Below are 26261 nucleotides of genomic sequence, written 5' to 3' on the forward strand. Positions count from 1 at the left end.
CCGTTAGCCTTCCTCCCTCATTCCTCTCCCTCCTTCACCCCGTCAGCCTCCCTCCCTCACTCTTCTCTCTCTCCCTCCTGCGCAGGAGGCCAGCGGCGACGAAGCAGCGACGGCGTAGCGGCGGCTGCGCCGAGCCGGAGCGCGAAGTGGTGGCGTGGCGACGGCTGTGCCGAGTAGGGGCGCAAAGCGGCGGCGGCGGGCGGGCGGGCGGCGCGGCATGCGGTTGATAGGTGGTGGACGCCGCGGCGAGTGGCGCAGCAGCTCAAATGGGCTTGGCAGGCATGTGATGGACTTGGCGGGCCTATGATGGGCTTTTCTTTTTATCATTTTATTTGATTAACCGAGGCGGGCAGCAAACCACCTCGGAAAATAGATCATTTAATGTGACCTTTGCTCCAAAACGGTCGGGGTTTCCCGCCTTAGTTAATGGTTTTTGACCACCTCAGAAAATATTTATTGTAGTAGTGTGTATCCGCCTATGATGGCCTGACCTCCTATGTCCCGTCCAGTTGGCGGTCAGTGGGATGGTGGCTCCCCGCTCGGGCGCTCCCCCACTCCGGTGACTGGCGGGCAACACCAACAACTTGTGATCACGCATCCTCATCCCCAATCTGCCATTACTTGCGTCCTCTCCTCCTAGCGCGAGCTGCAAAGGATGGAAGGTGCCAGTCACTGGCCCACAGGGGCACCGGCAGCCAAGGCACCAAGCGGCGCACCTTCTGCGACCCTCCTCCGACCGGCTCTCTCCCTCGGCATCTTTTGTGCTTCAAGCAAGGTGAGCTGCCATCATAGCAGAATACCTTAGAGGCGTAGATCCACTCTTTAGTGAACAAAATGTGTAATGAAAGATGAGGATATCATCAATCTCTTCCAACAAGAGAACCATCTCTTCTCTGTCTCTTCTCTACTATTAAAAAGAGGCTAAGGACACTTTTTTTTTGTGTGTTCGCCTACCCCTTGGTGCGACATCCATCCCACCCGGTCGTCCGACCTCCACTAAACAAGAAGCGTCCGATCGAAATCTTGTAATCCTGTGCGTCCATCGCCCACATCCGGCTCCCGCCCCGCTCGCACCCCGCCTGCCCTGCCCCCGCAGCAGCCGCCGTCTCACTCCACGCGCCTTGCCCCGCCCTACTCCCTGCGATCCGTCGCCCTCGGGCCGTCGCCCCAGCACCTCCGCCCGCCCTCCCGTCGAGCGCACCCGCCGCCATTGCGTTGGAATCCTGCGCCGCCGCCAGCCCGTCGTCCCGCCCGACGGGATCCCGCGCCTCCACCCGGCCGTCGAGTGCCCGCGCCGCCGCCATCCGGGGATCCCGCGCCGCCGCCATCCCGGGATCCCAGCACCATGGTTGGATTAGTCCTATAATTTTATTAAAAAACAATCAACCATGGAAGAATGCAGGAAGCGTAAATTAATTCAAAAGGCCAGGAATCTTTTGCAACCAAATCCGGACTATCCGGATTCGCATCCGGAATATCCGGACTCCCCGCCCGGAATATCCGGACCTAAGTCTGGAGTCTCCGGATACATCATAAGGCCGGAAGTTCTGCATAACTCCATCCGGAATGTCCGGACACAACACCCGGACTATCCGGACCTTTGTCCGGAGTATCCGGATACCCCCGTGGTGTTTCACTTCGTTCCCACCTCCAAAATGCATGAAATTTTAAAGCAATGAATGACATGATGCATAATCGCCCTACGGTAACCTCTCAGCCCAAACCAACCATCTACACACGACTCTAATACTAACTCTATAGGGCTTAGTACGAATAACCCCACCCAATTTATTTTACATCAAAATTTCATTGTTAACTTAAGAAATTTAAAAAAAATAGTCGTAATCGTACCACCCCCAGTGCGTTTCGGCTCTGATACCAGCTGTGACGGAACCGCCAAATTAAAAATGTAATTAAGCATAATGGCCGTCATTTGAACACATCGGGCGCATTAGCTTAACGGATTAATTTGGCGATCCTTTTTCAACCCACGACCCGATCGAAACAACACCGGTAGTCCCACGCGATGGTGGGCGCAGATGGTAAAAGCACGAGAAAATACTTAAAATACGAGAGCGATCACGACACGAAACATTAAGTTTTACAGACCGAGTTCAAATACATAAGTAATATACAAGACTAACTTTACAATAGATACGACTGAAGTTCGAATATAAAAGATCATACAACTACTCTAGCTTTCACCAGTTCTGATCTATCAAGACCAGTCAGACCGGTTCTCCCAACCGGTCGGACCGGTCGGCCCTACCTGCCGACACCACCGGTTAGACCGGTCCCACGGACTGGTCAGACCGGTCTGCGCAAAACAAAAAGGCTGCACACTCAGCCCCAAGTGTACAACTCGACAAATCCCTAGCCTAAGGGTCTCTCTCCACCACTTCCCACCCCTCTGCATCTCTGCGAATGAATTTAACGCAGCAGGGGCAGAAATCGACGTCCGGGTGTACTGAAATAATAATTGTGGCAACAAACCCTGAGTATACTAATACTCAGCAAGACTTACCCGGCCAGTGGGTATAACTTAGCCCACATATCTAGACATGCAAAGCTTTCTGGCTGGTGGTTAGTTTGCATAAAAAGCTTCTAAAATAAGTCCTTATTTTTCCACTTTTAGCTCCAAATTTAATATACAAGAATCATTAACTAGTATTTGCACCTGCTAAGCAAATCATGACAAACATGGGATAATAATTCATGATAGTCATTTCCAAACATCACTTAAAATTTCATATAGCATTACTACGATGCGGTGCTGCGACCAAGGTGCTCATATCCGAGAGCGACTGACGGCGAATCGATCCGATTTAACCTTGCAAGGTGGACCTAACCAACACGGCACGCAAAAGCCCCGTCGGACCCCACGCACCAACCTTTCCTCTCCCCGCCTCGAACTACAGGAACCAGCCCAACGACATATGGTCAGCCGAGCTCAATGTGAGACCACCAAAAGTAAACATATGCATCCCAATTCTCCGCGACTACTCGACTCGCCCCAGGAGTTGGGTGTGGGTTCTTGTACTTTCGAAGCAAAGCAGTACTCGGCTTACTGGTTTCGACTACCTCCTACTCCCGGTATGCGGTCAGTACTGTTCAAACTCAATCACAGGGCCAGACAACGAACGGTCCTTAACCGACACAGACGGGGCTAACCTCTCCCCGCCCGGTCTCTAAATTCTTTTCCTTTCTTACCTAATTCAACATTCCATATATTTAACTCAACTAAATGCCCTATATCTCGCGAGTGACCCGAAATCACTCGACTTCTACCGAGTTCTATTAAGCATAGCATTTCTATCGTCTTCTACATACTAGTACAACTTGAGGAAACCTAGGGATCATGCAACTAGGGTTCCAAACAATTCCTAAACCTAATGCACAAGTAATAGCAACATAATATAGGTGTCATAGTTTGAAATAAAAGGATGTGCACCGGGGCTTGCCTTGCGTCTGCTGCTCAACACTGGGGTGAGTTGGGCCTTGGGCCGACTCCTCGCGAACCTCCTGCTGCGGGGCCTGCCCCTGGGGCTCCTGTGGCTCCGCAACCACCTCGTATACGACCTCCTCTGCCGCGGCTGCTATACGTATGCATAATGATATAAGAATGCATGCAGTATGATTGTAACTTTGAAATAATTCTAACCCGTAGCTACACACCACTACCCGAGACAACCCGACATCCAAAATCCTGCAAAACCCGGAATATCCGGATTAATACCCGGAGTTTCCGGGTGTGGAATTTCTGGAGTATCCAGACTTACACCCGGAGTTTCCGGATTTCACACTGCTTTCGCCCCCCAAAATTGAAGTTTTGATTGAGGCAAAACCAACCCACAAAAATCGAAACCATCCTAGACCCTAGTAGAGTGATTCATAAGAAGATGATTGACCCAAACGGAATCACTTAAAACATCCTAGAACGATCATTCCATTTAGCCCTAGCTTGGGTACCTTCTCAAGTTGAAATGAAGCCACCCCAAGGAGGAATGAATGGAAATGATGATTCTCCACGCCGATAGAGGTCCCTTTGCCCTGGAATCAACTTGAAATGGAAGATCTTGGGGTCTAGGGCTTAGGGAGAAAGGAGGACTAGTGAGGGAGAGAGAGAGCTGAAGGAGGGCTCGCGAGGGAGAGAGAGAGAGCTGAAGTGAACGGTGTTTTAACATATGGAAACAGTTAGAAGGCTAAAAACACGTGATATGGAGCTTCAGGTCCGGAGTATCCGGAAGAATACCCGGAGTATCCGGGTTAATCCGGAGTTTCCGGTTTAATACCCGGAGTATCCTGATATTTCCGGAAGTTCCGGGTCCAAATTCCGGAGGTTCCGGTTTCCCCAGACTCCAGGAAATGAAACTGAGTTTGAGCAGAGTTTCGACTTGATTTGTTACGGATTAACTCAGGTTACTAATTAATCAGTTAAGCCCAGTTTTTAACAGTTTGGTGTTACAGTCGACGTCGTGACTTCGGGATCCCGCGACGCCGATTCCCCATCAGAATCCCGCACCGCCGCCGGGTCGTCGTTGTGACGTCCCGCGCCGCCCCTCTGCACCGCCGCTGGATCGTACTTGTGGTGTCCCGCGGCGCCGCTTGCCCGTCGAGATTCCGCAACGTCCCGCGTCGGCACCACCACCAGACCGATTGCTAGGGAAGTTGTCATCCCGTCGCCGGTCTTCATCGCCCGCTCAGATCAAGGTACGCCACAACCTGATATCTTTTTTCCCCAATCCGTGGCCCTCATGTTTAAATGCTGAATCATTCATCAAATTCTATTCATCAGATTTCTGTGAGACAAACTGATCTGTTATCTATTTGAGCATTGGTCACATCAGTTTTGGTGTTGTTCTTTACCTACATCTTTATGTTTATGCATGGGCGCAGGTTGGATTATTCAAGTACCGAATTTGTATTATTCAGGTAGCAAAAAACTGAGCAATTCATTACCTATCGTCTTGTGGACACCGTCACCTGTGTTCTCTGTGCACCGTGAGTTTTGTACGCGCTTTGCACCATTTTTATGTTGTTGCAATCTCACGATCCAATGTTGCTTTGCGCACATAGGAATTTCTATAACGTTTGAAAGCATATGGATCCTCTAAAGAACACTAAAGGTAGTATTCTTTGGACTCAATTGGCAACATTGCTGAGATCGCTTCACGGTTTCTTTTCTCACCAATGTTGAGGATCCATGATATAGAGTCGGGTATTATTGAAGATGCCCGTCGTCTTAGAAGAGAACGAGGCAGAGTTCGTGCTGCCTTGATGACAGATGAGCAACGTGAAGAGATAAATATGAAGCGGCGTGAGGCATATAAGATGAAGAAGTGTCACGCACAGAACAAGGAAAATGATCCAGGTTTGAACCTGTTTGGGTTAACGATCGAAGTGTTTGTGCCCATCTTATATTGTGCGAGCTTATATTATTAGTTATTGATTCATCTGATGTGGCTTTAATCTCTCAAAGGTGCTGATCTCTCAAGTGTGGAAACTGTAGCCTACTATGGGAAGTCGACAAGATAATATAGAAAGGAAAGTAATTAATTTTCGACCATTGGTTAGCATATTGTTCCATTTTAGTGTGTCAACTATAAACATATTATTTGGGTCAATAGGGATGAAAGATTAGTTGAGAAAATATGGGCTCCCGAGCCACCAGAACCTATTGCTCAGCATGACATGAAAGCATGCAGTTCCCTTATGTGGTAACCCTAGATCATGAATTTCTACCTTAGGTTATTCTTGACTATTTTATTTTCTGAAACAAAACAACACCCTTTCACTGATGAGCCAATCATGCTTGCACACTGAAGCTTCTCTGTAGTATCAAGTAAGTGCACAACTGCACACTGAAGCTGCCATTACATAGTGGCATAATGATTGAGTTTCTCTCTAGCTTCCAGTGGTTCTTTCATTGTATTAAGTGAACACTGAAGTTTCCTTTACGGATGATGTCTCCTCTGTATTAAGTAAGTGAGGTTGCTTTTTCACCTTTTGCTCCCCTTTGTTTTTTTTAGCATGGCTTTATATTCTTCTTTTATAGTAAGTCAGGTTCACAACAATCTGTGCATTGTTCACGATTATTTTTTATTGGGGTATGCTGTATTACCTCAAGTGGATCTCTAAATTTAATTTTCTAGAAGTTGTGTCAATGAAGAGGGTCTCACTGAATATCTCCAACGGCTCTCTGATTTTTTTTATTTTCTGCATTTGTAGGTTTATGCTCTTTGTTACATGATTAATGGCGCTTGTACTATTGAAATCACAGTATTAGTCTCCAAATAAGCTTGGCCAAGGCTGCACGATCCCGTACCCTGGAAAGGTTTGTGACCCTCCCTTCCTCCTTCCCTCATGTTCGCTTCAGGAATCTTGTAGCCAGCTCCAGCACAGCCAAACATAAACTTAGCCACTGATCTCAAGAGGTAGCCCAACTTAATTCATGAAAAGGAAGTAACTCCTATTACCAATTTCAAGCTGTTTATAATTTGTAGTTAAAAAATAAGGATATTTGAGTATGATGGTTGATGTAAAGCTATGGCTAACTTTTTCTTGGGAAAAGTTTGCTATGCTCCAGGTGTTGAAGTTGCATTTGTATTCAGAATTACTGATGAAGAATGAGTACTAACATATCATTGCAATGGTTTAGAAGTATCTTTGCTGATGGGATGATTGGGGGTTTTTTATTCTTCTTCTTTTCTCTCTTTTTGATTGTATCTTTTCTGGACGAGAAGATATTGAGTGTTTTTGTTTCTCTAGGGATTGCATGAATGATTGGAGTTGCCATTTGCTCTCCTGGAATGTCGTAAAACCATTACTATTTTCATCACTAAAGTAGTTTCTGAAGTTGTTAATGATCGTCTTGGTCTGGTATATGGTTAGTTGTGATATAGTGAGACTGCTATTTTTTTATAATCACAGTGAAGAAATATCCGTCACTTTGAGCTATGATTTGGAATTCCTTTGGGGCTTTGCGAAACTAACAAATGGGTTGTGCTCCAGACCTCCAGTCTGATCTGATTTTTTTCCTGTTATCTTCCTGAATCTGTCCTTTTATTTACAATCTCAATGTCAACATATGGCAGCATGTTTCTATTCAAAATCTGATATAGGGGAAAAAATGATGGGCTACGTGTGGTTATCAGAGGGCAGGAATAGCTTAGCTCAGATGCTCTGCACTGTGATCTCTTGAAGGTGCTGGTGGCGCATACATTGTCCAAAAGTTTCTGCAGCTATCAGTTTTTTTTACCAAAAGAATTCTAACCACACAAAAATTCCTTTTAATTTTAACGGACAAACTAATTCAGTGCGGGATAGGGGAAGAATAATTAACTGACAAACTTCTTAACAGTGACACAATCTTGTGCTTCCTCTATTTACTTGAATAATCTATATTTCCATTTGTTATGTTTCTGATTGCTTTGGCACTATGTTGCTAGGATATCAACAACATGCTATACATGTTTGTTATGCTGAAAATCTTTTGTTTCCCGTAGCAACGCACGGGCATGAACCTAGTAGGGTTATATTGTAGTAGCTTTCATTGTTTGTAGTATCATTTAATTATTCATGTTTAAAACTTGTACTTTATTTGTTATTATTATGGATTTGTTATGGTTAAATTTATAGTCTATTATATTGCGTATTTGTTTTATTTTTTTATATATAGCGTACCCGGCCGCAAATTTCTGACTCCGCCACTGATTCACTCGCCTAAACTAGATTACTGACAGCTACTACTACTAACATACTCTACATGCTCCTAATCACTAGCTAATCACCTCTCGGTTCGTGTGCACATCCACCGTACCGATCGATATCACGAGGACGATCCTGCAGGGGAGTGGATTAGTCAGTAAACTAATGGCGGATGCGCGTTGATCGACCATATCGATCACAGAGGTGGTAGCAGCTACAGGTAGGGCTATATACAATTAACCTAGCTGTTACGGCTTTTGTTTTTGTGAGACCAAACAGCCTGTGCGGCTGCAGGAGGATCTGTTGTTACGATCCTACGACACGGACGTGCGGGCCTCACGCACGGTATCGCCCCATGGATCCTATATATCTTCTAGTAGATTTTTTCTTACTCACCTTCCAATGTTTGAGATTCGTACAATTATCTATAACCGTTGGATCAACACACCCAAATCCTCACCCCCTCTCTCACCCGCGCTCCCTCCCTGCCCCCGCCGCCACCCACGCCGACCCGTGCCGCCGCACTCGCACAGCGCCGCCGGCCCTCTCCTGCCCCACGCGTCGGCCCTCTCCTACCCCGCCACTGCGCGCTGCCCCGCCGTCACTGCTCCACGGGGGCGCGCACCGCCGCTGCTCCGCGCGGGAACGCACCGCCGCCTGCCGCTGAAGCTCCGCCGCTGCTCCGTGCGGGAGCTCACCGTTGCCCGCCGCCGATGCTCCGCCGCTGCTCTGCGCGGGTGCGCGGCACGCTCGCCGGCCGCCGCCGCCACACGTACGCCGCCGCTCCTCCGCGCGGGCGCGCACCGCCGCCGCCTCGTGCCGAGCTCGCCGGAGAAGAAGGCTGCTCGACGGAGAAGAAGCGCCTTCAACATTTCGATTTAGTACTTTCCACATTTTGTACTTCCAATTTCAACATTCGTCTGTACAATTTTCAACATTTTGATTGTAAAATGTTGAATCTATTTAAAAAAAAATGTTGAGTTAACACTATCAAAATATTAAACATATTTGCAGTAGATAATTGAACCACATATATGGATTATATATGGATAGCTTATCTATCGCCCCCCGCCCGGATTCGGTGCTGGATGTCATCTTGTCTCGGTCAGTGCAGCAGCTCCCTGCAGATCGGCCACGCACAGTGCCAAATCGCTCGTGTCAGCGTATCGTACCAGTCACGATTAAAATACCCTTGAATTCAGGAGCTCAGCTGAAATTTCGCATAAATATGACAGATAAATTTAGAAATGATTTTGGACTAACATGTGTCTTGATGTCGGATCAAAACAGGTTCTAAAATACTGTTGAATTAGCTATTAGCTGAAATTAGGTACCTGCTAATTAGATGGTGGGTTCGAACATGTTCCAAAATACTCTTAATTAAATCCAAGTGCTTAACTGTAAACTTACGTTACGTGCATGTAACAGTGAAGATCAAAATGATTTTTCGATATTGTGCGAAACCTCAGCATGGGTCGGCTCAAACCGTCGAAATAGAGCAAGAAACAGAACAAGACAAGACATAGCAATGCCAATACGAGCGTTGAATTTGAGCAAGACGACCAGCTACCCGATGAGTTGGCTTAGCAAAAACAACGAGCCCACCGAATAATCTGCACCTGCATTATTCGTGGAACGCCAATGTTTCTCCCAGGAAAGAACTAAACCCAATAACAACAGCTCATAAACCACGCTTCAAGTCACAATAATCACGCGCACGTACACACACAAAGGCACGCATCTATGCAAATGATCAACTTGCCCGTGTACTTGACGCAATCCAGGTGCATCACGTACGCACGGTGGCCTTAGCTAATCTCTCACCTAGTAGGTTCGCTAATGCATGCAGCGTTGACCAAAATTGCAAATGATAACATCCATATCTTAGGACAACTTGGCCTGAAATTAGTTTAGCAAAGATTGGCAATAATCACACGCTCACTACAAGCACGGCGACGATGCGCATATACAATTAATTAACCAATTGGTTTTATATGGCTCGATAATTTTGTAGGGCTTACGGCAGTACTCCTAGTTGGGACCTGACCGATTAAATTGTTGCGTGTAGTGCCATACTGCAGTACTCCTATATCACGCATGTGTTGGCTATAGTTGCGTGCTTTTGTCAGAAACGGACCATGCTGAGTCATTCGTACTGTTCTTCGATCTGTGCTTTATTTATTTATTTATTTATTTATTTATAACATGTTTATTATTTGCATAGAGGAAAATAAAATTATAAATTGTTTATTATGGCGTTGTTCATGAATATTTCCTGGAAATAGTTTCAATGATTGTTAAGTCGTGATGAACAGATCTGACTCTATTATTTCTCTCTCTTTTTTTGAGGGGAGGCTCTATTATTTTCTAGTTGAGGACATTATGGTAGTATAAGAAACACATTTCTATATATGGATGGGCAACGGTTGTTGAGTGCGTCTACGTAGACACAAGGAACGCCTTCAGTATAATCCTTAAATATGAAAACAGATTTGTTTGGTAGAGAAAAATATACAATGTGTTTAATTCACTGAAGGCCTTCGCTGGTTATGTTAGAATTGAATTATACTTAGGCTCCGTTTGGAATCTTGGAATTGAATTCCATTCTAATAATCATAATTTAGACAGAAATATATTAAACTAATATGATTATATACGAAAGATATTTGTATACTATTGTTGGTCATATGAGGGAGATACTTATATGCTATATTTCTACTATAGAGAAGTGAGCCAAAGAGCATGCCATAAGTTACAAAATAGAAACATAGCTTGGTGGTGTATAGAATCGATTTTCATAGGATAGGCTTATATCTAAACTTTGGAAGGTGGTGAGATGTCAAATTCTAAGCCAAATAGCCTAGTTTATTAAGTAGATTTCAATTCCTCCAAAATGAGAGATGTCCATAGGGAATTTCTTGTAGTTCCCAGGAGTAGTCTTATGTACCGGGCCCCTATTTTACGATATTGATAAAGTTAATTTAAAAGTTCAGAGACTTAATTGAAAGTTTAAATGCAAGCTTGGACAAACATATATACTACTTTGTCTTGTGAAAAACGTTTAGAATTGTATCAACAATGCTCTTCCAATCAAACGGAATGGAACCCCGTCTTCTCGATCTGACAAGAATAGTTCGTATCACGCGTACCTGTACTGTTCATTAGCAATAAAATTATGTTCAATGTATAGTTGTGAGGGACAAGTTTCAAGGAGAAGGGCTCTATGATGCGCTGCTTCTTTTTATGTTGATTCATAGCCTAGCCATAGGTTAACAGAAGCACTTCACTTTGGCATGTCATGATGGAAAAAAAGGGGTATCTTCTGCATTTTTGTAACTTTGAGGATGTTACTTATCCCGATCAAGATGCATGATGCGTTCCTTTTTGCAATAGCAGAGGAAGAGTGTGCATTGCTAGCAGCACTTCTTTTTGGGAAATGGTGGTTGCATTCTTATTTTCATCAAATCAAGGCAACTTAAAAACCCATGCAAATTCCCTTTTCCGCAAACCTATACGGTCTTTGCTGAATTACACACATCAACAAGTCTCAAATGATAAGCACATTGCATTCAATTAGCCTTTGCACATTTTTTGTTTGTTTTTGGAATCCATGTGGTGCATCCACATCCAACTGCATTCAGTGGTCTACCTACACATGTTTACATTGCATTGTGCACAACCAAAGCACAGCAATGCAGCGTGGCCATGAATGTGCCTGAGTGTGGCAGGGAATAATTGAGGCAAGAGGGAGATAGGCCCCATAAAAAAAAATCTTGTATAGTAGTAGTGAACATGGGGGTGTAGTTGTAGTGCCCTTGTCCTTCATTAGATGAGTATTCTAGATAAGGTTATAAAACACATGAGACCAACTTTTGATAACCCTTAAGATCAGAAGCCTAAACTCCTCCTAAATTCTACACCAAACTACTATGCACATTAATTTTATCTTAGCCTTGGCCTCTTTTGCCCTCCAAGCAATGCAGTGACCATGCCCAACCCCCATGGCTACCTTGGGCATGCTGCAACCATGGCTGTCCATGCCACTATAAAACCACTGGCCTCCCTGCACCGTGAGGAGACGGAAGGGAAGAGACAATCTAGATTGAGAAAATTCATCAAGAGAGAGAGTGGCACCAAAGCTCAAGCTCAAAGGTATAGAGACTAGAGAGAGATACAAATCATCTATAATGGGCAACAGCCTTAGGTGCTGCCTCGCCTGCGTCCTCCCCTGCGGCGTGCTGGACCTGATCAGGATCGTCCACCTGAACGGCCGCATCGAGGAGTACGGCCGCCCGGTGGCCGCCGGCGAGATCCTGGCCGCCAACCCGAACCACGTGCTGAGCAAGCCGTGCTCGCAGGGCGTCGTGCGGAGGATCCTGATCGTGTCCCCGGACTCCGAGCTGGAGCGCGGCGAGATATACTTCCTCATCCCGGCGTCGTCGGTGCCGCCCGAGAAGAAGCAGAATTCGAAGAGCGCCACCAAGGGCCTCTCGGCCGGCGCGGCGCACGGCGACCAGCAGCTGGTCAAGAAGGAGAGCTACCACGGCAAGACCGGCCATCCCAAGAGCAATGGGCGCCGTGACTTGGGTGACGCCCTGTCACAGAAGAGGTCGTCGTCCCACCGGCGGCGCGTGAGTGCCGGCCGGACCGCCGCGTGGAAGCCACACCTCGAGTGCATTGTTGAGGGCACTTGAGCAGAAGTGGATCCATTTTTCTTCTCCTTCTTTTTCTTTTTTTTCTTTTTGGTTTTGTGAGATTAAGGGGGTTTGATGTAACACCACCACCACCGGCATGGTGGTTTGCTCTCTTGTGTGGTTAGCAAGTATTTTTCTCCTCTTTTTTCGGGTAATTGTATATCCATGTAATGTTTTCCCCTTCCTACATATATATGATGAAAATGGAGAGGGAGGGTTGTCAATTCTTTATTGTTCTTGTATTCTGCAAAATACTTTATTTTTCCTGGTTTTCAGGGTCTTTACATGTCTCGTGCAGTGGTTGAGGAGGAGAGTAAATGATGAGGAAGCAAGTGGTTCTGCAGCTTGGAGTTGTTTGCATGTATAGACTAAGGTCCCCCCAGTGTTTAAGGTTAATCCCAGTGATTACTGCAATAAATCTATCAAACGAAACTTTGTTCTCACATATCAAGATAGGAATGTTAGTAGGAGTAGTAAGGAAGTCTTAATCACTACTCCTTTTATTTTCCATCATACCTTAGTTTCTCAACATCATTTGCTAACTAATAGTGGGAGACATGCATCATTAGACCATGAATGATTAGAGTGTGCTTTGTTAGATTTTATAAGGAGGTTGACAAAAAGACAACCTAGCAAGCAAGGTTTTCAAGCAAAGACAGCTAGCAGGGTATATAGTTTATGTTTATTCTATCTTTGTAGATGATGCCTTGCTCCTTGAATTTGTCCCTTCCGTATTGTTACTCAATGAAGGCTCCCCACAAATGCATTTAACTGGTCCAAAAAGGCATCCACAACAAGAGGTCGATTGCAATTTAAGTTTGCGAGGAATAGAGGAAAATGTTGATGACCCTACCTTTGTTCCCTTCAATTTATAGAAAATATCTATCAATTCTTAACACTAGAGATGCCCACTGTTTTCCCTTTGCAATGAAAGATCAGCTACCGTTTGTGAATTTTGTATTTTGTTTAGTTAGGCTTAGGCCTTCTGTATTACCTCAAAAAAATTGATTTTTTCTATATATATGTGATTTGGGAGTCCATTACTAATAGCATTATGATTCCTTTTTCTAGAGGCAGCCTTGGTCTAGTATCTGCTTGAGAAATTTGGCACTTTGAAAGGATCGTGGCCCAAGAAGGGGGGATGAATTGGGACTTTTTAAAATTCTACCAAATCCTTAGCCTATCACTAGTGTTGCCCAAACCTATAATTCAAAAGACCTAAGAACTAGAGCACACTAACATGAAGGAGCTAGGTAGGTAACCACACTAACAAAGCCATTTCCTTAGAGAGATCACACTAACATGCAAAGGCTAGCCCAATTGAAGCAAAATAACAAGAGTGAAGCCTAGTCTCAAACAAACAAGCAAAGAACAAGAGCTGAAAAACAACTAAATAAATTGTTTGAAAGTAAATGAGAATGGACAAGAGACGACCGGATTTTTTCCCGTGGTATCGAGGAGTTGACGCTCCCCCCTAATCCACGTTGGAGCACCCACAAAGGGTATCGCTCCCTTGCATCACGAAGAGCAAGAATCCACTAGGAATACCCTTTCTCCATCTCTGGAACGGCGGGTTTCAAATCGTGTACAACTTCTCCTTCTTGGGGCTCCCACAAAATCCAAGAGCTCACCAAGATGCCTCCGATCACCAAGACCGGCTAGGTGTCGTCAAACACCAAGAGTAACAGGCTCTAAACCCTCACTTAACCATCACTCAGTTGGCCCTAAGGTTCTAGCACACTTGCACTCTTGAAATGGATTGATTTCTTGTTGAATTGCTTGATCTTGATGTGTGGATGTGTTCACTCAGCTCATAGGGTGGCCTTTGATGTCCAAGGGTTCAAAAGGCAGTGAAGAGACTCGAGGCACCCCCTTAAATAGGCTAGAGATCACCAAGTGGCCGTTGCCCACTTTCTGGAAAAAGTTGCCCAGTTCGGATAATCCGACATGACAGGTTCGGATCATCCGATCCAACTGATGGTTATCCAGTTTAGCCGTTATATTTTAAAACTTGCTGATGTAATCATTCCGACATGTTCATCCGACATGTACTTGATCAACCTTCGGATCATCCGACCTCATTTGAATTTTGAATTCCAGAACCGACGGGATGATCATTTGCCACTGTGAATTACTCCGACGCCCTGAATCAAAACACGTCCGATAATCCGTGCCTGAAGCATGAAATCCAACCTGAAAACAAGCTCTCTAGTACAATATCTGAGCATTTGTCCGACGTGGTCATTCCAACCGTCGGATAATCCGATCTTGAAGACATTTTTTCCATCCACAAAACATGCTCTCTGAGTAATGCTACTACTCATAATCCGACTTGCTTTTCTTTGGGTTCGGATAATCTGAGTCCTTTAAAGTGTTTATCCGACCCACTTGTTCGGATAATCCGACCCTACTGAATTTTTTGTTGTTTCTGTTTTCTCACTTGAAGTTGAGTTGAGCGTCGGTTCTTTCTGTTTTTCTGAGTTCCTTGGCATGTCTTGAGCTGGTCTTGAGCAAGTGTGCATGGAATCTAAAGCCAACTCTTGAATGGTCAAGCTACTAGCTTTGAACCCCCCTTAATAGTCCGGTCATGAACTAAAAACTATAAAACCTAAACTAAATCAAGTGTCCTTCATCTCCTTGTGACACTTGAGTCTAGAAAGGTCCTTAGCCTTGTGAATTTGAGTCCATGACTTTGAATGTTGATTTTGAGGGGTCTCCATTCATTTGCGACTTTAACGGTTTAAACAATGATCACTACAAAACACACGTTAGTCACAAACGTCATCACTAATCACCGAAACTTACCGTGTAGCATCTACGGGCCTAGATGCTTTCAATCTCCCCCTTTTTGGTGATTGGTGACAACACATAGATAGAGATAGCAAATAAGGAAATTAAAGCGCAAACAAATAACTGAACTGAAGCCACATGTACAGCCATGTCAACACAGAGTCATACACAAGAAGCGAATGACATGTCTGATACATCAAAATCCATGAAAAGTCCAAAACATGCCACAAACCTCCCTGAACCCCCTATCTCTACTCCCACTATCTATCTCCCCCTTTGGCGACAAAGCACCAAAAAGGAAGGCTAGAGCTAACTAATCCTGGGGCGGAGAAGACGGTGTCGGGGCAGTGGAGCTCGGAGCGGCTATGAAGTGGTCGGTGTCGTCGTCCGAGTCAGAAGAAGTAGAACCGGCACGCTCGGTCGGAGAGGACGACAGGGCAGCAGAAGGGGTCAGAGCTGTAGAAACGTCTGCCTCCATCGTGACGACCGTGGACTCCATCTGAAAGGCGACCGAAGCCGCTAGCGACTTGGGAACTGTGGAGTCCACCGAGACTCGAACCGGAGAAGGTCGAAGCGGTGGCGGTGACGTACTGTCGAACTGGAGAGCCTCAACCGGCAGGGTGGAAATGACAGTAGCAGGAGGACATGACTGAGCTGTGCTGAGCTGCTGAAAGTCCTGAAACTGTCTCTGCTGGACAAGGAACTACTCCGCTGCTCCTCACTCATCGGCGAATGCTGAGGGTACCCAAACACCCCTGGGTGAAGAAGTGGCGACATCAGAAACGACGCCAAGGGTGTCTGGGGCAGGTTGGCTGCTGGACCAGTAGGAGCTGCTGGGTCCAAGGTCGGTAGAGGAGCGGGAGGAGGTAGAGGCAGTCCTACGTGACTGGAAAGTGCTCCGAAACAGCTCGAGAAGTACTGCAACTGCTGCTGCTGCTAGAAGAGCTAGAGTCGGACTAACTCCTGGTGCTGCCTCATCTCCTGGAACATCAGTGTCTATGCCTCTACCTGACGATCCTGCTCTGCCTGGAGACGAACCTGAGCGGCTGTCTGTTGCTCCTGCTGCTCGGCGAAGGCACGCTGCTGCTTTGTCAGTATCTGCAAGATCTGAGCTAGCATGTTCGACACTGCTACCTGGGCCACTGTCATTGGAGGGTGTCGGGGGCCTAGTGTCGTGACGTGGTGCTCCTGCCCCGGACATACCGGCCTTGTCGTCGTGAGCTCGTCGGACGGGAACAGTAGGAGTGTAGTCCTCGTCGTCCTCGGAGTCCTCTGAGTCTGTGGTGTGCAGGTAGTGAGGTAGCTGGGCCTCTGCAGCTGCAAGTGAAGCGTCGACGGCTGTAAACGGGTCCTGAGCGGCTGCTACCTCTGCCTGAGCCTGCTCTCGAAGCCTCTGCTCGGCTCTGCGCTGACCACGAGCTCCTCGGCGACCATCGGTGGGAGAAGTGGGAGAGTAGTCCTTGAAAAAGGTGGTCGAGCTCTCTAGAACATGCATCATCTGACCCTGGTCAAGCTGAGCGAGGATCCAGCTGATCCAGTGAGCGTAGGGCTGCCTCCTGCTCGATGTGAGCCCCTCCAAGATCACATTCTCAAGCTTGCAGATAAAGAAGTCAACAAGATCAAACTGCAAACCTCCGAGGATGTAGATCAGTAGCCACTGCTAGAGTGCTGTAATCCCCTCACTGTAGCCAATCCTGAACAACAGACTCCTCTTCAAGGCAAAGTGCAGCACGTAAACAACCGGAGTGAGCCTGCTGGGAATACTGAGAGTGTCGGGGAGAAAAGGTGGCTAGAACAGGACACTCACGTCCTCCTCGGAGGGAAACATCGGCTCCTTCGATCGACGAGGTGGGTCTGTGTCACCGTAGGTGTGAAAGTGTAAGGAGTAGGGCTCCATCTCTGAATGTGTCACACCTAGGTACCTCGCCAAAGCCTACCTGTTCAACCGATATTGCTTCTTGTTGAACATGAAGACAATATACTTCCTGTCCTCTCCAACAAACAGAGTGGCGTAGAACACTCTGACCCACTCCTGGACGTACTCACGTCACTCAGAAAGGAGTGCAGGCAAGCCGAGGTACCTCTCAAAGAAGGGCTCAATAGGAACACCCCCAGCTGCTATCCGTAGTGCCCCCAGTGCAGCATCCTGTGCTCGCTCATCATGATCCCCAGCTGGATGTACCCGAAGTAGAAGGACTCCTGGAGGAGTATGTGAAAGTGCGGGTCTGCGTCCCTGTCCCTCTGCTCGGGAAACCAAGTCTGCTCGTCCACATATCTGAACCTCCTGACTCACTTCACTGTGAACTCCCGGACGTCGATCAACCGGACCCTGTCCGCAGACTGACCCTCTGGCTCACAGTCTGGCTGCTCCTCGGTCTGAGCTGTTGTATCTGACTGTGGCTGTGTCTGGGCTCCAGGCCTCGGAGGGCGTCCACCTCGAGTGCGAGGAATACCTTGAGCAGGTGAAGGCTGAGCTGTGGTCTGAACTATGGTCCGAGTGCGTGCAGAACGGCACAAAAGTGGAGTGCCTAGCAGTGCCTCTGCATCTGGCTCTGACTCCCCCTGAGTGTCGGCACGGGAGTCTCTGATCTGGAACGGCCTCTGAGGGCGGTCTGCAGCATCTGCGGCTGCCTGTGCACACTCCCACTCTCGCTCCTCACGAGACCGCTTCTTCTTCCTGGGCTGCTCGTCAATCTTGGCCTTGCCCTTTCTGTCACCTGCCATCTGTTTCAAAGAGAACGGTGGAAGATAATAGAATAAGACATGGCTATATAACAGGTACTAGATCATAGCTAGAGGTGAGAAAAGCCCTAAGCAAAGCAAAAGATTGATTGAGCCTAGTTATGTTCTCTAGTGGATGATACTTGCTTCAAAAGATTTGCAATGAAAATGTGCAAGTGTAAGTGAAAGTGTGCAGCTAGAGAGTGTTGCAAGAGATGAAACAAGTGAAAAGGACACTCCTAGATAGAGGATGCGCTCTATGTGTAGGATAAGTGAAAGTGTGAGCATAAAGTGACTAGAGCATGTGCAAGCATGTGTAGAGAATGTGACAGGTGATCAATGCACAAAAAACTCTAAAACATGGCAAGAATGTGCTCTAAGTGCTAGGTCAAGAAGTGTAGCAAGTGTGTGAGCATGAGTGTGTACACAAGTGTGTGAGCAAGCAGTGACCAAAAAGTGTAGGCACATGCGTGGAAAAGATATGCTAAGAGAGGTACAACACATGCTAGAAGCAAATTAGGCCATACCCTGTAGGAATCGCAGTGAAAATGCCCTTCAGGCAATTTCCCGAACACTTGGTGTGCAGCGCACCAAGGAGGAAGAGAGGTGGTCTGAAGCTTCGAGCACTGGGCTCCCCTAGTGCATGCATGTGCGCAGGAGGTCGCTGAGGCGCTCCCTGGTGTGGTAGCGGCGAAGGGCGGCGGCGGCGCTAGGCAGCGGCGGTGCTAGGGTTTCGCGCGTGCGGCTGCGAGCGGGGTGGAGCGGCGGCGCGGGTGCGGTGGTGGAGCTGCGATGCGGCTGCGGTGGTGGATGGGTGGTGCGGCGGCGACGCGATGGTGCAGTGGAGGCGCGTGGGGAAACGGCGGCGTACGGGCGTGAAAGGACCTTAATCGCGTAATGTCGCCTAGAGGGGGGGTGAATAGGTGTTTAAAACTAACCCTGTAGATTAAAACACTTAACACAGATGTCAGCCACCAACCGGTCAGACCGGTCGGACAGACCGGTCAGACTGGTCCAATACTTAACTAGCAGATAAGTTCCCAACCGGACAGACTGGTCCTATGCAGAACCTACACAAACAGAGTTAATTCTCCCCTTTATGAGCTCTAGAACAAATGCAACTTGGTGTAGTGCTTCTGTAGGTGTCAATGAATATATTCCACAACCCTGCACACACAGAAACAGCACAACCGAGTAGATCGAAGCAGAAGCACAAATACAGCTAGAGCGCAAGAGTGAGGCAAACCAAATAAGGATGATGCAAAGGAGACACAGTGATTTGTTTCACCGAAGTTCAGATCCACCACGTTCACCACGTGTGAATCCTACTCTCCGTTGAGGAAGCTTATGACGACCACAAGGTCAAGCTATCTCCTCCTTTCCACTAGATGATCATGTGCCCTCGTGGCACATAATCGCTGCTGGAACAAACTTTTCGCTGCTCACCACAAGCTTGGGAGCTAGCCGGCGATGCCTAGCCGTCTAGCAGGCTTCGCCTCCAAGAGTAACAAATGCTTCATTGGCGACGCAAACATAAGTGCTCAAGCTAGGGCTTATGCTCTCACTGCTCAAATTACTCTCTTAGCAAAGGTTTCACTCAACCCAACTCAAGGATCTAGTCTTAATTCACTCAAATCTCACAAAGAGAGGTTGGGGAGGACTTCTCAAGTGCTCTCACGGCACAGAGATGGCTCTAGAATGTAATGGCATCAGCACCCCCGAATGGGTGAGGGTGTGGGGTATAAATACCCCTCTCTCAAAAACTAGTTGTTGCTCTGTCAGAGTCAGACCAGTCAGACCGGTCAGACCGGTCGGTTCAAATAAACTAGCCGTTGGACCCGACCGGTCAGACCGATCGGCTGGACCGGTCAGACCGGTCACGCTAGGTATTTTTCTCCCAAGTGTTTCTTTCTGATTTTTCTCACATGGGATAGCTATGAGCACTTTTGGTTATGTCAAACCACTGATATTACATCCCTCTTAATAGTACGGCATCCTATACTCAAGTTCACATAAAATGACATACACAACACTTGAGTTGTTATATCTTGATCAAGCCGAACTTCTTCAATCAATATCTTGAGATTGTCAACATTCTTAAATTCAGTGAGCATGACTGCTTGAGTTAGTGACTTTGAATCTTCCTTCATATAAGAATGAAATCCATCTTTGATTCACAAGTCACATCCATTTACCAAATAATGACACTCTTCAACATAGAGCTCTTCATGACTCTAGGATCTCCGGTATTTTGACCCGTATTGGTTTCCTTGCTCCCCCCAAGCCAACGCTTGCGTAGCCTCTTGAAACACGCCTTTCGGTCCTCTCTACCTTCATCCTAGCCGTCCATTTTGAACTTCACATTGATTTGTGTTATGCATGAAATCTTCTTTATCAAAATGAATTCACCATTTAATTTCATGTGCAAACTTTCCAATTTGAGACAACTTATGCACATCAACTCATGTCTCATTCACTTTTCTCTTGCTTGCTTCCCTTGACAACAATATTCATCTCATAGGACAAGTCATCCCAACTTGAGACTATGCAACAACATATTATTTCTCATTCATATAACCTTTGCTTGTCATATGAATCTCATCACAAGTTGAACAAGCCTTTTATAGATATTGGAGCCTTCATGTCAACCATGAATACCTTGCTCTCAATTTTCTTTTACAACCTTGCTTGCCACTTTGAGTCCCACATAAACTAACAAGCTTCAACACAATATTAGAGCCTTCATATCATACATGAATACCTTGCTCTTCAATTTTTCTGTCTCATTCTAGCTTGTCACATACAATGATTACCAATTGGGACATACACAATTGCTTGCAATACATGAGAGTTATATCATTTCACAAATTAAATACCTGCTCATAATCTCACACAAACAAGTTAGTCATTTAATCGTGTTGTCAATCAATACACCAAAACCCACTAGGGGCCTAGATGTTCTTTCAGGGCGGCGGCGTACGGGTGTCGAGAGGGTACGGGCGGTGGAGCGGTGAGGAAGGGAGGCGATTAAACTGACGCGCGGGGCCCACGAATGGTTAAGTTATACTGTCAGCTGGGCCCGTAGATTTTGAACTGGTCGGATAAACCGACGGGCAACGCACAAGGCGTCGGAGTAATGCCTCGGACAAACTTTGACCGCTTTTGAACTCGATCAGAATTGGCGCCACATTAGTCCGAATCGAGGGACGTCGGATAATCCGACCCAAGAAGCCGATTAATCCGACGGATTAGAATTGAATGAATCAGACTAAGTTTGGTCAGAGACTTAGAATAGAAAATTGAAGAAGGGTTCGGATGATCCGACTGTTGATGTGCCACTCATTGGATAATCCAACCTTAAGAAGATTTCTCTGCTGAACTAAGCCTTTACTTCTGATTCAAATCTCGAAAAACCAAAGCAATAAAAACTCAATTTGGATCATTTTCAAGTGACAAATTCACCCCTCAAACACTCATACTTATAGATGCTCAATGAGCTTTTACATAACGTAGGCAAATGAAGATCCAAGCGATTAAGAGCTTAAAAACGGGAATGTATGAGTCATTTGCCTATGAACTTAGAGATTGAACCTTTAAGTTCGCTAGGACATGACTCAATAGGCATGAAAGCGCAACATTTGTCTCATCACTCTTGTTGAGTTATCAAAATATATTGAACATGTTTGACATTCTTTAAGCGTGATTTCTCCTTTGTGATGCCACTAACGCAATGCAATGTTATACAAGACAAGAATTAATCATGAATGCAAACTATATGACAAGAAAAATGCATTGCAAGAATTTAAATCTATCTTGTCAAGTTTGAACCCTCGGCAAGTTTCTTCATGATGAACCTTTCTTCATGCCATGAGCAAAACAAGAGATCCACCGGCTCATGCAAAACCCATGTTAATCACTATCTTGACAAGGTTAGACAAGCCCCTAATATGTACAAGTGAGATGCAACTATATGACAAGACAATTATATGACGTTAGAAGCATCTAAAATGTTAAGCTCACTTCACAACCTACGAAAGGTGCTCTCATCTAGGGGTTTTGTGAAGATATCCGCCAATTGATCTTCGGAACGAACACCACAAAGTGTAATGTCATTCCTTGCCACATGATCTCTTAGAAAGTGATGGCGAATATCTATGTGCTTTGTGCGAGAGTGTTAAACCGGGTTGTTAGTAATTTTTATGGCACTCTCATTACCACAAAGGAGAGGGATCCTATCTAGTTCCACACCATAGTCCAAGAGGCTTTGCTTCATGTAGAGGATTTGAGCACAACAAGCCCCGGCGGCAATGTATTCCGCCTGCGCGGTGGACAAGGCCACGGAATTTTGCTTTTTCGAGGACCAAGAGACCAAAGAACACTCTAGCAAGTGGCCACCCGAAGTACTCTTACGGTCAACCCGACATCCGGCAAAGTCCGAATCCGAGTACCCTAAGAGAGTAAAGCTAGCATATTTGGGGTACCACAAGCCTATGCTAGGCGTGAGCTTGAGATATCTAAGGATCCGCTTCACGGCAATAAGGTGTGACTCCTTGGGATTTGCTTGAAAGCGAGCGCACATACAAACGCTAAACATGATATCGGGCCTAGATGCGGTAAGGTAAAGAAGCGACCCAATCATAGAACGATAAAAGAGTTTGGTCTACCAATTTACCTCCCTCATCAAGGTCGAGATGCCCATTGGTTAGCATTGGAGTCTTGATCAGCTTACAATCATCCATCTTGAACTTTTTGAGAATGTCTCTTGTATACTTTTCTTGATGGATGAAGGTTCCTTACTTCAATTGCTTGACTTGAAAACCAAGGAAGAAGTTGAGCTCACCGATCATAGACATCTCGAATTCCCTAGCCATCATGTCTCCAAATTCTTTGCAAAGAATAGGGTTAGTTGAACCAAATATGATATCATCAACATAGATTTGACATACGAATAATTCCTTATTGATGATCTTGGAGAAGAGAGTTGTATCCACCCTCCCGATCTTGAAGCCCTTGTTGATGAGAAAGTCACGAAGGCATTCATACCAAGCCCTAGGTGCTTGCTTGAGCCCGTAGAGCGCCTTGCGCAACCGATAAACATGATTAGGATATCTAGGGTCCTCAAACCCGGGAGGTTGTTCAACATAAACCAACTCATTTATGAAGCCATTTAAGAACGCACTCTTCACATCCATTTGAAAGAGTTTCATGTTGTGATGTAAAGCGTACGCTAAAAGGATACGGATGGCTTCAAGTCATGCAACGGGGGCGAATGTCTCTCCAAAATCCAAGCATTCAACTTGAGCGAAGCCCTTAGCCACAAGTCTTGCTTTGTTTCGAACCACCACTCCATGTTCATCTTGTTTGTTGCGGAAGACCCACTTTGTGCCAATGATGTTCTTGTCTTGAGGACGTTCTTCAAGAACCAAACTTCATTGCGGGTGAAGTTGTTGAGCTCTTCTTGCATTGCCATCACCCAATCTGGGTCCTCAAGTGCTTCATCTACATTAGAGGGTTCCAAACAAGAGACAAACGAGTAATGTTCACAAAAAAGGCATATTGACGTCTACGAGTTCTTGTACCACCCGTAGGATCATCCATGACCAAGTCAATGGGATGGTTTCTTGAAGTTCTTGTAAGCCTCTCTTGTAGTTGAGATGTTGAATCTTATTGTGGTTCGACATTTTGTGCTTGAGCTTGGGCTTGTTCACTTGAGATGTGGGTGTCATCAAAATGGAGTTGTTCTTGAACCACTTGCTCATCTTGGACATCTTGAGGAGGAGATTGTGGAGCTTCATCTTCTTCATCGGATGACTCATCATGATATATTGTTGGTGAAGCTTCTACTTTGGAATCATCCTTGGAAGGGGCTCCATCTTGAGTTGATGGTGTAATGTTCACTTCGTCCTCCACCTTTGGCTTGACTTGTCCAATGGTAATGTTCATCATGACTTCCCTTAGTGGTTCATCACCTACATCATCACAAGCAAAAACTTCCCCTTGGGAGCCATTAGTCTCATCAAACTCCACATCACAAGTTTTTTCAATCATGCGGGATGCATTATTGAATACTCGATATGCTTTGGAGTTTGATAAATAACCAACTAAGAAACCAACACCACACCTACTCTCGAACTTACCTAGGTGCTTCCTCTTCTTGTAGATGTAGCACTTGCACCCAAAGACTAGAAAGTAGGAGATGTTGGGCTTCCTCCCAACAAGAAGTTCATATGGGGTCTTCTTCAAGAACTTGTGGAGATACACTCGATTTGCCGCATGGCAAGCGGTGTTGATAGCTTCGGCCCAAAACCTTTGTGAAATCCCATAGTCATCAAGCATTGCTCTTGCAAGGGTGATTAAGGTCTTGTTCTTCCTCTCCACAACCCCATTTTGTTGAGGTGTATAGGTTGCGGAGAATTCATGCTTGATCCCGATTTCATTGCATAGCTCTTCAACTTGAGTATTCCGAAACTCGGAACCATTGTCACTTCTAACCTTGACCACACTTGCCTCAAACTCGTTTTGGGCTTACTTGATGAATATCTTGAAGATCTCGACAGTTTTGCTCTTGTCCTCTAGAAAAAATGTCTAAGCATATCTAGAGTAATCATAAACAATGACTAAGCAATAAAGATTACCTCCAAGGCTCTTGTAGGTGGTTGGTCCAAATAAGTCCATGTGTAGCAACTCTAGGCACCTTGATGTGGATAGGTACGCCTTCATGGGATGTGGTGAAGCAAATTGCTTCCCGGCTTGACATGCACTACACAACTTATTCTTGTCAAATATAACATCTTTAATACCAACCACCATACCTCTTTTGAATGTCTTGTTTAGTTGACTCATCCCAATGTGAGCAATCCGTCGATGCCATAGCCATCCCATAGAGTTCTTTGAAAAGAGACAAGTAGCCAAACTAGCATCGTTAGATGAAAAATTCACAAGGTAAATATTACCGTGCCGAAAGCCTTTGAAGATCAAACTCTTGTCCTCCTTACTTGCAACAACTACACCACTATCACTAAAGGTACAAATCAAACCAAGATCACAAAGTTGTGCAAATAGAAAGCAAATTAAAGCTTACCGACTCCACAAGCAACACATTGGAAATTGAGAGATCTTTGGAGATAGCAACCTTACCCAAACCTACCACTTTCCCTTTAGAATTATCACCAAAGGTGACATGCTCGTGATCGCCCACTTCTTCATCTAGTGAGGTGAACATCTTTACATAGCCGGTCATGTGTTGTGTACATCCGTTATCAAGCACCCAATGCTTTCCACCAGCTTTGTAGTTCACCTACACACAAATGAATTAAGCTTGAGGTTTGGGAACCCAAGTAACTTTGGGTCCATTGATGTGAGTAACTAAAACTTTGGGAACCCATAGTTGACGGGATAGCTTCTTCTTCTCTTATGTGCCAATAAACTTGGCCTTCACCTTGCCATTCTTAAGCTTGCTCAACAAAAAGTGATGGTTATCAAATTGAGACTTATAGTTGAAAGGCAAGTTAGGAAGAGGGCGATTAGGAAGAGGACACTCCCTTGTGTGATGTCCAACATCTTGTCAATATTGACAATAGGAGCCTACTTCCTTGTTGAAGCAATCCTTGAGCTCTGGAGACCTTGGAACATTCTCCGGTGGCTTTGGGAAGGATCCAAGACCCTTGGTACCAAAGTGCATTGTATTATTGAAGAGAATCTCATTGTGCAAGTATTCTCCTCTTGTCACATTGAACATGCACTTGGTCAAGCTTTGGATCTCCTCCTCAAGTTTCTTTTCCCTATCATGGTTAGTCTTGGAAGAACTAGGGACATCATGATTAGTGAAAACTTTGGAAGACTCCACATGTGTTTCACAAGAAATTGATGCATTGATGTTCTTAGTTTTTAGAGTTTCAAGTTCATCATCAATAGCATCAAAAGCAAACTCAAATTCTTGATATTTTGAATTAAGATTAGCATAATCAAGCTTAAGCTTCTTGTTGGACTCTTCAAGCGACTTATTGAGCACAACTACTTCATCATATTTTTCAACAAGTTCATTGTGCTTAACAAGTAACTTATCATGATCCTCTCTAAGTTGCTTGCTAGATACAACACATTTTTCATGAGTCTCTACTACCTCATTGTATCTAACAAGCAACTCATCATGTGAAGACTTAAGCTCAATATGCACATTTTTTAAACATTTGAGTTTGGACTTAAGCTTCTTGATCATGTCATTATATTCATCTAGAAGAGCTTTAAGATCACTAGAAGATAACTCATTGTCACTATCATCATCACTAGAGCATGAGTCATCGGAATTTGCCTTGGTGTTACCTCTAGCCATGAGGCACATGGGTGGTG

The 26261-nt window shown here is 45.6% G+C and overlaps 1 protein-coding gene and 1 long non-coding RNA gene across 3 annotated transcripts; both read left to right on the forward strand.

The window, feature by feature from the left end:
* Nucleotides 1-4514: 4514 nt before the first annotated feature.
* LOC120664243 lies at nt 4515-6957 on the forward strand. Of its 2 annotated transcripts, XR_005670813.1 has the most exons (3): nt 4515-4710; nt 4897-5126; nt 5213-6957. It is a non-coding gene; the product is annotated as an uncharacterized LOC120664243 (long non-coding RNA). The 2 variants fall into 2 exon arrangements; XR_005670812.1 differs by having other exon boundaries at nt 4897-6957.
* A 4654-nt stretch (nt 6958-11611) lies between these two features.
* Nucleotides 11612-12625, forward strand: LOC120667350. Its single transcript, XM_039947445.1, has one exon. It carries the CDS (start codon nt 11895-11897, stop codon nt 12399-12401), a length of 507 nt encoding a protein of 168 aa, XP_039803379.1. The 5' UTR covers nt 11612-11894; the 3' UTR covers nt 12402-12625.
* The last annotated feature ends 13636 nt before the right edge of the window (nt 12626-26261 follow it).

This window comes from Panicum virgatum, chromosome 3N (assembly GCF_016808335.1).
Source record: "Panicum virgatum strain AP13 chromosome 3N, P.virgatum_v5, whole genome shotgun sequence".
Classification (NCBI taxonomy): Eukaryota; Viridiplantae; Streptophyta; class Magnoliopsida; order Poales; family Poaceae; genus Panicum; species Panicum virgatum.